The sequence below is a fragment of the Onychostoma macrolepis genome, chromosome 25 (genome assembly GCF_012432095.1).
Source record: "Onychostoma macrolepis isolate SWU-2019 chromosome 25, ASM1243209v1, whole genome shotgun sequence".
NCBI classification, from domain to species: Eukaryota; Metazoa; Chordata; class Actinopteri; order Cypriniformes; family Cyprinidae; genus Onychostoma; species Onychostoma macrolepis.
This window is the reverse complement of record NC_081179.1, coordinates 18749796-18765371: the sequence shown is the minus strand read 5'-3', so window position 1 is coordinate 18765371 and position 15576 is coordinate 18749796. Positions and strand designations below refer to the sequence as shown.

Here is a 15576-nt window from a genome sequence, read left to right as displayed (position 1 = left end):
TAAATTAACAGCGAAATGACTTTTTTCTATTAAACATTGTGTTGTGGCACAGGGAGCCGAAAGCTCTCCCCGAACCAAATAGAGTCACATTTATCACTTTTTCTCCCGCTATCGCTCTCCATCTCTGACATCGGGGCAATGTGATGGAATTCCCAGTAATTTTCCATCAGCGACAAAAGCTGTGAGTGGCACTATACGCTGCTGAATGGGGACTGGGGGTTGCTGGGATTGAAAGGTGAGATTGAAGATGGCCTCTGTTCCCTTTAGACTCCATGTCATTACCGCTGACCAGTCGCCCATTTCTATCTGGCCCTGATCTTCAGCCCTCTGTGAGTGGCAGTATGGCGAAACTGATGCTATTTTCAGGGCCAGCCACAGTGATAATGTCACTCCACTTCAAAGAGCAAAGCTGTCCTGTCTCCCAGGAGATTTTGCTCTGAGATGAAATGATCAGAACAGCCCTGACAAGAAGCCGTACAATTATTGCTTGGCAGCAACAAACAGCACTGGGAGAAAACGCAATGAAAAGTTTTATTTTTCGCGAGTGATTGACAGTCAATAATGCAAATCTGCCGCCCTGACCATTTACCACAATTCTTTTTTTTTTCTGCATATAAATTCATTCATTAGCATTCGGTTACTGTAGTTTAATGAGCACCTTGCATTGTGGTAAAACTTGCTCGGAATAATTGAACTAATCACTGTTTGCATAATTAAATTAATATTTAATCATGTGTTTCACAGCATATTTGGTTAAAACCAAAAGAGTAATCAGTGGCAATTACATGATTCACAGCTACAGAAGCGTTATGTGTGTGTGTGTGTGTGTATTGCGTAGTATGACATTTGTATTGATTGATTAATGCATTAGACCTCACAGAAATGTAGCTGTCTTGGAAATGCTTCGCTCTTGACGCCTACTGTGGCACATTATGATAGCTAAGATCATAATATCAATTTCAAACTATAATATTGGTCTTTCTGCCTGCTTAGCTTTGTCATCTCTTTTTCAAAGTTATCAATCTTTTTCCTTCCTCTTTCTTTCTTCTACCAGGTGCCTCCAATATGGGCCCCTACATCTTTGTTGAAAGCCAGGGACTTCCCTCACTGCCGTGCTCCTATACTGCTGTTGTGTCTTATGGCTTTTTATTCCTATGTGAAGGTGAATCATGCTCATGTAGGGATACAAGCCACTAAACACACAGTGATGAATCGGCTTGAAATGACTGTCTGTGTTAGTCCTTTTCTGAGCAGCAAATAAGTAACGGTAATCAAACAGCCAAACTTTATTTCCTCTTGTTTGCGATGTGCATTTGCATAACCAGTAGAAGCTCTCGTTTGGGTAATTACTGTGCTATTGTGTATGAATGATTGTGGAATGATGTGCCATTGTTTTTGAGCAGAAGCGTTACTGTTTACTAAAAAAAAAAAAAAAATTATTCTCATTAGAACATAGTTTGGCATTACTGGAGGGAAAACTTATCAAAATAAATTAATAGCTTTATGATGTGAAAGTTCTAAAATGAATGTATAAATATAGTGGGGTTCAAAAGTCGAAGACCATACTGAAAAATTAGGATTCCGAATTTGAATTTAAACAAACTTTTTTTTTTTTTTTTACTTTTTAAAATAAACCCAAAAACTAGGTTTAGGATTTTGAGAAACTTTAAGAACTCTAAAATGGAGTGAAAAATTTAGTGAAATTTGTAGGTCACTAATCAAATAAGCAAATTTGTGACATTTAAGCACTTCAAAAGATGCTTTTGGAACATTGTCAAATCAAAGGCTACTGGATAACATGTTCATCAGGTATTACACAACAAACATACACAGCAGTTCATATCAGCTTGAGTTCTGCTGTCATTAAAGAATAATGGGACAAAACCAAATACTTAGAAATTCAACGTTAAATCAGCTGTTCGCTCTAATTGTTATACTCATGGCATTTAAAATAATAAAAGAGAAAAATGCATTTTTAGTATTGGTCTTCATTTTGGACTCCATGGTGTGTGTTTATATGTGTTGCACTAAATTTTTTTGGAAGACTACATGTCTTATTTCTGATCAAAGCTGTCATTCTCTTTGCTAAAACAGGTTGTCAACTCTTGATGGCTCCATGATCTACACCTATTCATTTTGATGTCAGTTTAAATTGATCATTAAATGTGAATTCAAAGGACACAGTGCAGTTCTTGCCTGATTAAAACAAAGCCTTACTCTCCATTTCTTATCACATGCTGCACACAGTTCATTCATTCACATTGTATTTTGAGAAAATTCTCTCAGGATTAAACACTGTAAGCAATTATAAGCACATATGTCATGCTGTGGAGCTGTCATTGAAACAAAGGAAACCATCAGAGAAGACAAAGACACAAAAGACTTAATGCAAATATTTTTTTTAATAACCAAGTTTATATGATGCACTTTGTGATCCACTCATAAGCCTTCAGTAGGCTTTGTATTTTCCTTTCCTTTTTCTCTTCATCTTTTGCACATTATTAAAATAGAACTTTGACATTATGCATTGCACTGGAAAAGATCAACCTACAATATTATACAATATAAGATACATATAAACATGACAAAGCACCTTTTATTCTAGTAAATAGTAATAATTAAAGAACTGGGGGAAATTATAGATGATCATGTGTGGGGTTTGTGTATTGTAACATCAGTGCATGGGAAGAATTCCTAAGGGTTTCATGCGCAATAATAGCACCTGAGTTCATATTATAGATGAAATGAAACTAAATTCAGTTTTGGAAAAAGGCTTTTTCCTTGCCCTCCTCTGAACATATCAAATTAAGACACAAATGAGAACCCTTTCTTTTTGATTGATCTTACACAGTATTTTTGTGTCATTTACTCTAAAACTGTTGAGTACCAGCAATGATGAGTGTAATTGCTACATGTTCCCTTCAGTTATAAGACATTGTGTTCACATTACACAAATAATAATAATAAAATAGCACCAATTAGTGATGATACAAAAGCTAATACTAATGAGTGTCTTCGCAATACAGTAAAGTAAAAGAGTATAGAGGAGTAATTCTCTGAAGCATATACAATAGGCACATTGACATGATCCAGACTTGTGATGTCTTTTGGTCCTGTTGCTAGGAAAACATCTAAGACCATGTAATGTAAAAGTGTCATGCATTATTTGGAACTCAAATATTCTCAGTTCATTTTCAAGTAAACTCTTTTCCGAAAACCTTTCTTTGTTGCTGATGAAATACACTCTCTTAGAGATAATGCTCCGCTATAAAATAGAGAAAATAAACTCATTTGTAACCAACAAATTCATCCTATATTCATACATTTTGTTGTTGGTCTTCACATATATGTAAATACACATTTACAAGAGGAATGCAATAAAGTGACTAAACAAGGAGTTAAATGATTTCACAGAGGAGGGCCATACAATCCTAGTCTCATGAATAAACTGCCTTAATAACATGCCTAGTGGATCACTTAATTACCTCCTCGTAAATAGCATCCATTTAATCCTTAATTGATAGATTCAGAAGTGTCCTTCCTTAAAGGAATTTTAAAACTAGTTAGTCTTTGGCCAAACAGCTGGCTGAGGAGGTTGTTTTGTGACTCTGCAGTACGATATGAGTGAGTCTCTATGGATCTGACCCCTGGCTTGGACCGTGGTTTATTAAATGAGTTGTTCAGGGTGGAGACCCTGGAAGGAGGGGAATGAATAGGTCTCTTAGGAATGCTCTTTTTCCCTTTGCAATCTCCGTTGAAGTGGCGTACAATCTCAACCTTTTTGGGTGAGAACTCTACTGGACCTTTCTTTAGGTGAAGGCCCAGATTGGAAGATCCTATTTTATGCTTGGAGATTATTTTGTTGCTGACTGTGTCATCCTTTACTGATGTAAGCACTGGATAGTCATTGGGAAAATCGGTTTTCCTTTGCCCATCGATATTTTCACACCTGCTAGGTCTGAATTTCTTTTTGACTCTTGGGTCAATGCCCAGATTTTCCCTTGCAGTCGGAGATGGTGTTCTCTGAGAGCTGTGAGGTGTCTTAAGTTCTTTCCTCTTCTTTTGTTGTTTGGTCAAGTCCTTATCTTCACATGTATTAGAGCTGTTGGTGTGACGTGCAGAATCAGTGGTACTAAGGCGCCTTGGGTTATTTTCAAGACTTTGTTTCAAAGTTTCCTCAGACCTGACCATAGTTATGTGCTTAGCCTGGCCAGTAGTCAGCTGTTCACTGTCATAAGTGTGAACATCTTGTTTATTCTCATTTCTGTTGATGGAGAATAAAGTCTCGATTGTTTGATCCTGCTTCAAGTAGCTTGTCTCGTTTGAAGACTGCTTCACAGACGAGAGTTCAAAGTCATTGCAAGATGAGAGCCCTTGCATGTCTTGCGTTGGTAAACTTATATCTGTTTGACTGCATACTTGAATGGTGCATACACTTAAGTCTGTTGTTTCCTCTTGTTCACTTGCATTTTCAAGGCTTTCTGAAGGGTTCATCTCCACCCTGTCTTCGTTTTGTCTGGAAATGCTTGCAATGTTAACTTCTGAATCTAGCAATGTTGTTGGAATTGTGCAACAGTCATCTTCTATTTTAACGTCACAAATCTCTGTCAGAGCTTCTTTGTCAGTTACACTGACTTCCCTGGGCTCATCAGCTTGGATTTCATGAGATAGAGAAGAGCTTTCATCCTCTTCCTTCAGTTCTGTTGAAAGACTCTGTTCTGCTGTATCAGTTTGCACTGTACACTCTATAATGTCCTTGGCAACTTCAGGGAAGTCCTCAGCTACATCTTCAATTTTCACACTGGGATTGTTTGTTTCAGTAGAATGGTCCTCCGTACTATTCTGTGCAGTGTCATCTATGACTGGCAACACTGATTTGATGCCTTGCATGTGTGATGCTGTGATGTCCAAGCTGCTCTCCGTTGCCTTCCTTTTCTTGCTTGGTGGCATGTCAGATATATCATCTTTTGAATTAAAAGGCATACAAGGTCTCATGACTCCCCTGAATTTGAAGATCTTGTTCCCTCCAGCAAGGTGCTTCTCCATGTGACGATCAAACTGTTCCTTTTTGGAAAACGTGTAGTTGCAGGTACTGCAGATGAAAGACTTCTTAATTACATGCATAACATCGGCACAGAGTTCACAAGTATAGAGTGTGGTATGCTTTGAGTCTGGCTCATCTGTCTCCTCATGTTCATTTTTAAGGTGGTCTTTAAGCTCCTTTGCCTCTTGGTAGGACACTGGACATTTGTGACAAAGAAAAATCTTTTGCAAGCTGTGAACAACTAAGTGACGCTGGAGCTTAAAGGGCTTTGGAAATTGCTTGCCACAGTGGTGACAGTCCCTTGAAGGGTCTTTGCAATTAGGATGCATCTCAGCATTTTTGGTAGGAGTCTCTGCTTTAGGTAGAACCTCAAGCGTTGTCAGTGCACAGTGTTTACTTCCTCCCCCAATACTCGTTTTAGTCTTCAGACTTATGGAATCAAACTCCTCTGGAACCTTCAACTCTTGTCCATTAACATCTAAAGATGTTCTTCTCTCTTCCTTGGATGATGATTTAAGATTGTCTCCTTTTGTAGCTCTGCTGGGTCGATGCTGCATTATTGAAGATATGAAGTTCTTCACTGCATTTTCCTGCATGAAACACCCAGGCATGTCCAAGAGGGAGCTCTGAGACTGGCCTCTTCGTGCAAACTGTGTGGCATGCTCACGCAAGTGTTCATTGTACATCCAGACATCTGAAATTTCTTTCAAGCACATACCACAAGTCCAAACACCTGCTTTGTTTTTGGCGTGTTTCTCCCTGAGATGATCCCTAAGTTGTTCTCGTGAGCTAAACTTGCGCTGGACACACATATAGCAAGTTGGAGGAGGTGATGGATTGTGAGAGAGCTTGTGGAAGTCAAGCTCACCTAAGGTGAGAAACCATGTGAAACACACTTTGCATTTGTACTGCTTATCTTTAGGTTTAAGTCCAGGTTCAATGCGTTTCCTACACTTCCGCTCCACAGGTTTTTTGCAAGGTCTTTCGGGGTCTTTCAGTTCTGTGCTTGCAATCGTCTCAACCAAAGGCATATCTCTCTCAGGCTCAAAAAATGGTACTGGAATCTGAATTGTAGTGTTAAGGTTAGGTATCTCAGTGCTTGGCGAACAAGAGGCATTGTCTTGAACACAGACCATTTGGAGATGGCAGGCTGTAGCAGGAACCTCTGGTTTACAATCTTCCTGAGGAACTGTGTTCTCTGACACAATGCAATCATGCAAATCATCCTGATGCTCTAAGGGTTGTCTGATTGTGCCCTCTTTTTCACATAAGAATTCATTTATGCCAGTTTCTACATTTTCCTCATAACCAGCCTGGTTATCCATTAGGTCTTCTTTTGATTGACATACGTTCTCCATAGAACTCTTGACTAAGCTGTTGGGAGTCATCTCAATGGTTTCATATTCACAAGGGTCATTCATGTCACTGGTAAACTTGTGCCCCAACTTGTTTTCTTTAGACTCCTCATACTTATCAATAAAGGCATCAGTGGGAGGGCAGTCTAAAATTAAACAGGACAATTGTTTTTGCTTTTTGTTGCTTTTACCATAGACCCTTGCACATTTCTTTCTTTTCCTGTCATCATTTCTTGGGAATAATTGAGAAAAAGTACTTTCGTCATCAAAGAAAGCCTTGAGATCAGGTGCTATTCCTAAAGTTTCAGTAAGTGCATGACTGTCTTCTGCGGGAGAATGGGTGTTCTCACGCTTGATATCCACAGAAGAATCCCCAAGTGGATAGTGGACATCTTCTGTCTGAACATAATTTGGCTTAATAGCGCAATACTTTGTCACAACATCGTCAATGTCGTATGTGTCTCCTTCCTTGTGCAATATAGAATGCCCTATGGAAGAAGTTGTTTCTTCCATTTGCTCTTCACTGCTGTTGGTAACTACCATGCTCTTCTGTTCCTCCCTCACACTGACTTCATGATAGCTGTGACTGCTATTTGGGACCTGTTTTTCAGGTGACTTAGGACAGTTTTGTTGTGCCATTGAGGGAAAATCTGGCGATATATCCTGCAATGTATCTGTTTTAAAAGTACCGAGTATTTCATCTGAAAAGGCGTCTTGCTTTACCAGTTTTGGAGCAAACATCTCACTGCTCATGTCCACAGTGGTGTTACTGTTATTTGCTTTTTCATTTAGAGAAGTTCTCTGATCAGTATCACAACTTCCTGGGATCTTTGACACATCGGAATCACTTGCAATCCCTTGAAAGATCAAATGTGGATCTGCTTGCTGTTCTTGTCCACCTGAGATTTCACTTCTGTTTGGATGTGAAAGAACTTTTTGACTTGAAACATCCATGCTACCTTTCAGTGCTTTTTCGGTTGGGTGTGGCATTAAAATTGGCATGAACATTTGACTGCTTATATGTAGATTTTCAATGGGAGAAATTCCTTCAGTCTTTACTACATGCTTCATGGCTTTATGTCTTTTAAGTCCAGGTTGTGTACGAAAGAACATTGCACATATTTCACACTGAAATTTTCCTTGAACTGCATTCTGTGTACCACCCTTTTTCTGTGATGTTTTTGTCTCATTTGACTTTAAAATTGGTCCTTCATTTTGGACAGATATGAATGTGAGACCCATGGATGCTGCTTTTGCACATTGTATCAGAGGTTTAGGTATCTCCTTAACATCTGACATTGTTGACCTCTGCAATGCATCATGCTCATTGGTCATCATCTGGTGGTCCAGCTTTTCTGAATCTGCTTTCTTGTGAAATTTGATGTGCAGATCCATGTAATCAACAGTTTCAGGTGGTAGGTGACTACCATCCATGTCAGTTTGGTCAAGTTTTGAGACTTGTTCAGAGTCAATTGTACTGCCTGCCTCAACATAATTACTGCAGGAAGCTGAGACACTTGAATATTTGATATCGTTTTGGTTGTTATTTATAGAAGTTTCGGGTATATCAAATCCAGTCAGATGGCCCTGAATACTTGGCTCTTGTTCATTTGCATTATATGTTGGGCTGGATGACAAAGGTTTATCAAGCGAGAAAGCACAGGCATTGAGAATGTAACTGTCTGTAGAGTCTGATTTTACATCAGGCTGGTCATTTCCTTTGTTTGAACATTTAGAGGTGAAGCTGTATTCATTGAAACATGTTTGACTGTAATTCAGGGGACTGAGTTTCAAATCATACAGTGCACCTGTATCTTGAGAGTTATCCAGTGCCCCAGAATGCTCAGAAAAAGGTTGTTTTGAGATTTTGTCCACAGCCAACAGTGTTCCAGGGCTAGAAATTTTACTCCCTGTAATTTCTACTAAATCCAGATGGGAATTAAATGAATTATCTAATTCTGTTTTTGCTGGATCAAAAGTATCTGACTTGCCAATATTTATGTGATCTGAGTTATCTTCCAGGGCTGGTCTGCTTTTACTTAGTGCAGGGGTAACTGTGCTTGGTAGTGGACCATTATCTCTCAGCTCAGAAGGACTTTGGATAGAGTTGTAAGAAAACTCTGGTGCCTGAGTCAAAATAAGAAGTTGAGGACTCTGCTCAGTGTTCTTTTGTTGATTTTCTTCACATTCTGATTGCACAGAAAACAATGTCATGTCAGGCATGGCTCTCTCCACACTGTCTATACATTCATGTTCATCTTGAACTACAGGAAGATGTTTAGGAGAAACCGCCTGTTGTGTATGAATTAATTGTGAATGGGTTGACAAGTTGTCTTCACAATGAGACGTGATGTTTGAAATGGGTTGTTGGATGTCTGTATCACACGGACAGTCTGTTTTTCCACCTGTTGCGTGCCCATTGTCTTCAGAAATTAATTCTGGCTTTGCAATTAGAGCTGAATCTGCATCATATTTCTGTATTATTTCTACACACAGGGAATTTTCATCTTTTGGTATGGTAGGGGATGCTGAGAAGTGGAATATTTTGGAAAAGTCTGAATTTTGCATAGTATAATTTGAGTCCTTAATATCAAACTGTCTATCACACTTGGCATTCTCAGTTTGGCTGACAGAGGACTCACACTTGTGTTCATATATGGAGACTGAAGACTTCTGTGAATCGATTTCATTTGAGTTCACACATGTCGTTTGTGGACTCTCAAAGGAACTCTCCACAAGCTGTTGTTCATTAGCTACTAATTCATCATGAAGAGTGTCATTACTAGTCTCATTTATGCAGACCTTTGTTCTATTATCTGACCCATAAATGTCACTGGTTGTCTCTTCTGGTGTAGTGTTGTTTGTGTTAAATGTCTCCACTGAGAACTTTGTGAGCTCTGCTTTTATGTTTCTAGATTCTATATGCTCAGACTCATTGTGTTCAGAGTGTTCATTGTCTTGTTTTTCAAGTTCTTCAGGAACCACACTCTCTTGATTAGGAGATGACTGAGGTGATGTAAAACCTGAAGACAAAGAATCTGAGATCACTTCCAAGCTTTTCATCAGATTTTCTGTGTAGATTTCATGCTCAAGCATCTCCTCTGACTTGTCTAAGCAGTCATTCTTCTCTGTTTTGTCCTCTGGATGCGTAGGTGAACCATTTTCTGTGTTCAAAACAGTGAGCCCCATAGCATCCTTTATATCCAAATGGTCATGTTCTGAATCAATTGGTGTGTTGATAGTAGAGGAATGTGTTGGTGTATGAAGACCTTGCTGTCCACACATCAATCCGAATGGGAGCGGACTAGACCATGGTAAGTCAGGTTCTGAGAACAGCGCTGATTGTGAGTCTACTGGTCTGGCAATTTGCAAGTTCTCTGAGGAACAGTTAATCTCTAAGCTACTGTCCTCATCTTCACTGTCAGGGTCAAGTCTCAGTGGAGAGAATTTGCTCATGGTTAACTGTTTTGGAAGCTCACTGTCTAATGGTGGAGGGCTGCTGAGTTTGGCTGTTTGCAGCTGACTCTCAAGCTCTGTAACTATCCTTTTTATTTCCAGATCATCAACTGACACGCTACTGTTGAGATTTGGATTGTAGTCCATTAATTTCTCCGGCAAAGCAAATGGGACATGGTTAAAATTGGTCTTATTCTCATTTGAGTCAGAGTCCACTTTGTACTGAGAAATCTCATCTGGCAACACAGGAGTAACATCAACCATCAGATTCCAGTCTCTCTGCTCTAAGAATGGTGAGAATGACGACTCAAAAAGTTCCTTCTTATCTGTTGTGGTTTCCAGAGGACTAAAGCTCTCTTTGGCAAGCTGAATATCTGGATAAAGATTGCTTTCAAAACCTCCCACTGAAAGGTCACCAAACATCGACGTTGTGTCAAAAGAAAGGGGCGACTTTATAAGACTCTGATCATGCTCTGAAGGATAGGGAATGAGACATTGCCCATTCTTTTGTGCTGTAGCATCATGGGCTTTTGAAGGTGATAAACAGACTTTGTCCACAAGTGAACTGCAGAGATGTGGGGGGTCAGGGAATGGATCATTTGAGCTTCTGCTGGCTTCTTCATTTGATATGCTGTCATTGCTGGCTTTCTCAAAAATGGGTGCTGACAATTCAGAACTATTTGTTCTTTTCTTGTGGGATTTACCCTTTGAAGTGACTGCATCTTTTTTGAGTTTAAAAACATGGCTAGAATCTTTATTGTTGGTGGTTTCCATTGGATTTGGTGTTATACCAGACCTTCTTGGTGACGTGATATTTTTTGGGTAATCTTTTTTGAATGGCTCTTCTGTGGTTGCAAGAATTCCTGCCTCAAAACCGAAGTGATCCCCTTTTTCCTCTATTTCCACTCTGGTGGTTTTGAATCTGGCAAGGCTGACAGTACTTTTAGTCATTGTGTGCTCTGATGCAGTCTCTTCAGTCTTACAGATAATGCTTGAACATTTTGAAGTAGTGAACCGATCTTTGTGCTCAGTGAGTAGTATCTTATCAGTGCTGTACCTTTTTGTATTTTTCGTAAAGGTCAAAGCCAGTGATGTGCTAGACTCTTTCCGTATCCTTGCTGGCGATTCTTCGTACGCGTTCTGTTCAAGAGAGTCTTGATCTTTCCTCTGTACTTCTGTTCGTTTCTCAGAGTCTGAATCTGTATGATCAGTACTTTTCGGGCTGCCAATGCTATCGCTGCAAATACTTATTGATGTGCTCAGTTCACTGCTTGTGGAAGACCTACTGCTCCGTCTTCTGAGCCTTTGGTGACCAGGGTTGTCTTTCATCAAGGATGGAGAGACATCCAAATCTTTCTTGGGATCAAAGCACTCATTTTTGTTTTGTTTCCATGAACTTTCCCGATTCTTGTCAGCACGAATCCTCCCCTTGCACTCCTTAGTGTATGTGTACTTGCAACGAATGCTCTGGCTGAGACGTCCTTGTCTGGCTATCTTCACAGGCTCACAGTCATCGTCTGAGTCAGAAACATAATCATACTCCCTGAAAGTAGAGTTCTGCACTGCAGGAGTAACTCTCTCCATCACAAGTGAAAACTGCATATTTTTGGTGCCCTTCACATGGAGTTTATGTAACTTGTTCTTTTGTTGAACAATTTTGTGAATAAGCTCTTTACTCCAGCTTCCGCCACCTGTTCTCTTCCTTTTTCCTTCTGTTGGTATTGGTTTCTGAGCTGTTGGACTTTTACTGGGACAGGTAGATGTTGTTTTCACTAATGCTCTGCTACTCTGCAAGCTTTTAAGTCCACATCTTGCAGAAAACTTGCTTGATAGAAGAAACTTAGAACCGTAATCATTTTCCTCTTCTCTTTGCTCTGACTTTCTTGATTCCCACTCGATTTGTGTGCAGTTTGACTCCTGTGACTGGGACTCTGTTGGAGAGGTTTCTGCTTTGAGGCCCTCCTTTTGTATCAACTCATGTTGGCTTTCTTTGAAAGGGCTGCCTGTGAGTTTGCTGCCTGAACTAAGGCTGTCTAAGTCTGAGTCAAAAGGATATTTGCTGTGAGCTTGAGATCTCTCGCTGGATGTTGATTCACTGTTTGTTCTACCTTCAAATGTTGTGGAGTCTTTGGTAGTCAAAGTCTGTCTTGTTGATGTGCATTTAGTAGTGGTGAGATCATCATCAACAAATGCATCAATAAAGCTGCTATCAATCTCTGCATTGTCTGACTGATAGCCTAGTCCGTTCAAAGCCTCTGTGATAAGGCTATCCAATTTGGGATCTTCCATTTCTAAATCCGGCAGGGGTGCAGTTGGTAGCATCAGTTTCATTGGATCATCTTTTATATCTCCTTTGGTTTCATTATCTGGCACTATTTCCCCATTCTTGTTTAGTCCAAGCAGAGACAGATGCAAATCTGAGGAACTCCGCAAAATTGTGTAACTGGATCCAGATGACATGGCTTTTGTGTGGTCCGTCTGAAACTTCCTTATGTCTTCCACTTTTGGCACATCTTTAAAGTCATTTTGTGCAAATGTATGCTGTCCACAGTATTGCTTATGGTCAAGAAAAGAGACAAGGTTATTAAAATTTTGATCACATTGCTTGCATGTCAAAAGCACATCCAGTTGGTCAAGGTTTGCTGAGACTAATGATGTGGCGAGTTGGTGGGCAGAATACGGAGGTGGGGGATGGTTTTCTGTTCTGTAGGTCTCCAGACAACCTTTCCCGTTGTCCATGTTGGACTTTGAATGCCTGTTATGTGACATGAAGCTTGCAATGTTCTCTTTGGTTTTTTCTTGTTTATAGTGCAAGCCTCTGGTTGCTTCCGAATGGTAGTGATGCTGGTTGGTGTTCATGCTACTAGATGATATCAATGCCTTGTCCTGTTGCTGCTGATAAAACTGAGGGGACAGAACCTTTGAAATTTGGCTGTCATCAGAGTTACTGGTGACAGAGTTTGTTGAGGCTGGGGAGAGTGATGAACATGTACTGCTAGATGCTGGATTTTGAGTAGGCGAATGTGAAGGAGAGTCATATGGTGACACCATCTTCAGCCCTAAGGGTGCTACATGTAACGGAGGGTAGCTACAGTTTCTTGACGATGTCACTGGCACTGAGGGGTTAATACCAAAGTATATTGACTTATTCTTGGCATCACCCACCTGGCCTTGATTTGTATCTACCTTGCTTGTAAAATGACACGGTGGAATTGTGTTGCAGCCTTGCTTGACACTGTCCTGCCTTTGGTTTGAGAAGCCCTCATTTGTCTTTTTGTTGAGAAAGTTATTAGAATCTTTCTGATTGCTGTTTTTGTGTGGCTTACTGTCATCTTGCCAGTCTGATGGGCCTATCAAAAAAGTAAGCTGCTGATTGCTCAGTTGCCTGGAGAGATCAATCCTGTTTTGGTTTGGCATGGCAGTTGTGAAGCGTATCTGCTGCCAAGGCATACGGCCATTAATGCTGTTTTGTCTCTGTTCTGGTGCTGGTTGGTACTGAAAGGGATAAGGCGTAGAGGTCTGGTCTATGAGTGGTGGTGGGAAGGCTTTGTTTGGCCCTTCCCAGGGGTGTGATACCCTGACATGGTGTTTACTTACACTTTTGTCAAGAGGCCCTGGGCTGATGTGAATACCATTATGTGGAGGGCTAATGACATGTATTTGGGAACTAGAACCTTGTGCAATATTCCTAATATGATGAACACTGCCTTGAATAAGAACTCTCTGGCTGGTGGTGCCATTTTTAAGATGGCAGCCTCTCTTGCCCACTACTGCGAAGCCTGTGTCCCTGTTGTCTACTGGACTGAAAGAATCAGATTTATCTGAAACGCTTTTACTCTGCTCTGATTGGCGAGTGCTCGATGCTGAGCTCTCGTCATTGCTGGGAACAGATGACTGCACACCATGTTGTGTCTGCATGTACTGGGGTGGTTTAGGGTGTAACTGGTATGACTGCCTGTCCTCTACCTGGTCATTACCAAACTGTGCATTATTTTGCATGGCCTCATGTCCCTCTGCAGAGGATGTAAATGAAAATGAATTATGAGAAACCTGGTTAGGTGCAAGAGAAATATCAATGTAATCTTGAGACTGTGTATTTCGATCACAGGGAAAGGAATCGGAGGCTGACTCCTCTAACAATGGGTATCCATACTGAAATGGCATAGGCATAAAACTACCATTGGTCTTGTTCAAGTCCACAAGGTTGTTTGGCTTTTGTGAAGACAGACCAAAACTAGTGCTTCTGAAAGTCCTGTCTGGAGACTGCCACGTGTCCGTTTCGCTCAGTTGAAAGTCAGGGAATAAAGTTTCGTTGGCAGGTTGTGTGCTGTTGCTCTCGACTGGGCTGGGCTTCTGTTGCTGCTGTTGCGGTTGTGGTGGATTCTGGTGAGTAGGTCCTACAGAGGGGGCAGCAACAGCCTGTGAGGTATAGCTTTGGGAAGTAAGGTTAGGCGAGCTCTCCTGGAAGCATCTGAACTGTAGTTCTTCCTGCTGCAGTTCAGCCTCTCGCTCTGGAATACTTGGCACATGGAAGCGGTAGCTGCCTGAGATAGGACCCCTGCTGGAATCAATCTTCTTTGGAGGTGAGACTTTCTGCTGGGGATAGGCTATCCCAATTGTGGGATTTGAGCGTGGGTTTGTAATACTCAGTCTGTACAACTGCTGCGGGTTGCCACGCTCACCTTTTCCTGACTTTTTACTCTTGTCTCTATTGCGACTCTTTCCACTAGGCGACTGAGGGCTGTCCTTGCCACTGGGCCACGTCCTGTTGCTGTTGAATGAATGATTCTGCAGTGACTTAAAATCAATCTTTCCAGTCTGCTGTGGCCGAATCACAGCCTCACGTTGCTGCGTGTTGTCTCTCTCTTTTTCTGCAAACTTAGCAAGATTGTTCACAGCCTGTGGCTCCTGACTCACATTGTGAAAGTGTTCAGGGGACTTTTTTAAGCTTTTATGCTCCACAGCCCCCTTATCCTGTTTTTTGGACTCATTATTCAGCTCTTTGGCAGCCAAGGGTTGTTTAGTCTCCTCAGTCATGTTGCCGGTGTGGCTAGTTTAGCACGCTGGTCCTTATCTGCGCTGGCTGCGACATGGACACATTGTGTTCCAGTCAGAATCAATAGGCCTGCGGTAACAGAAGCTCAAAGCACAGGATTATTTTCTCTCTTCCTTATCTCTTCATTTCCCTGATGATGGAATGTTCATTTGTCATCTTGATGTTCTGAAAATAGAAGAGAAAGGATAAGAAAATGTCAGTTTTGGTAATATTGCATTTTTTTATGTAAAAAATATAAAAATATGCTATACTACTCAGTCATTATGAATAAATTGTAGTTACACATAAAACAATCACTCGGGTGGTAAAAGGTTTATTTTGTACCACTGGAAAATAGACTGAGACCAAGCAATTCCACTTATCACCTGAAGAGGGCAGAATTGCATCAGTTTTGGCACACAGTAGGCCTACTCCTCATTCACATAAATCAACAAGAATTGCAAATTAAAGCATGAAACTGTACACAAAATATACCACACTAGATACTATGACATGCAAATCTCAGTGAAAAGACACGCAATTATGTTTGACCTTCTTTGGGTGCTCCAGACATTGCTTATATTCAGGTTTACTTTGGCTAAGTGTTTTGGCTGTGGCCAGACTATAAGCAGCTGAGAGTTTGGCAGTAACGTGTTATTTCTCTGCTTGGAAAATCTATGTATACA

At 40.7% G+C, this 15576-nt stretch overlaps 1 protein-coding gene and 1 long non-coding RNA gene across 6 annotated transcripts in view; one reads left to right on the top strand and one right to left on the bottom strand.

Annotated features, from left to right (window-relative positions):
* LOC131534877 (uncharacterized) overlaps nucleotides 1-15576 on the top strand; it is a 54283-nt gene that overhangs the window by 32573 nt on the left and 6134 nt on the right. The window lies entirely within an intron of this gene.
* The window catches only part of LOC131534873 (zinc finger protein 469), a 281478-nt gene continuing 268302 nt past the window's right edge, over nucleotides 2401-15576 (bottom strand). For all 4 annotated transcript variants that reach the window (XM_058767980.1, XM_058767979.1, XM_058767982.1 and 1 more), the window contains one exon: nucleotides 2401-15076. In XM_058767980.1, coding sequence (XP_058623963.1) covers nucleotides 3514-14892 — 11379 coding nt within the window. In that variant the 5' untranslated portion in view covers nucleotides 14893-15076 and the 3' untranslated portion in view covers nucleotides 2401-3513. The remainder of the gene's footprint in view (nucleotides 15077-15576) is intronic.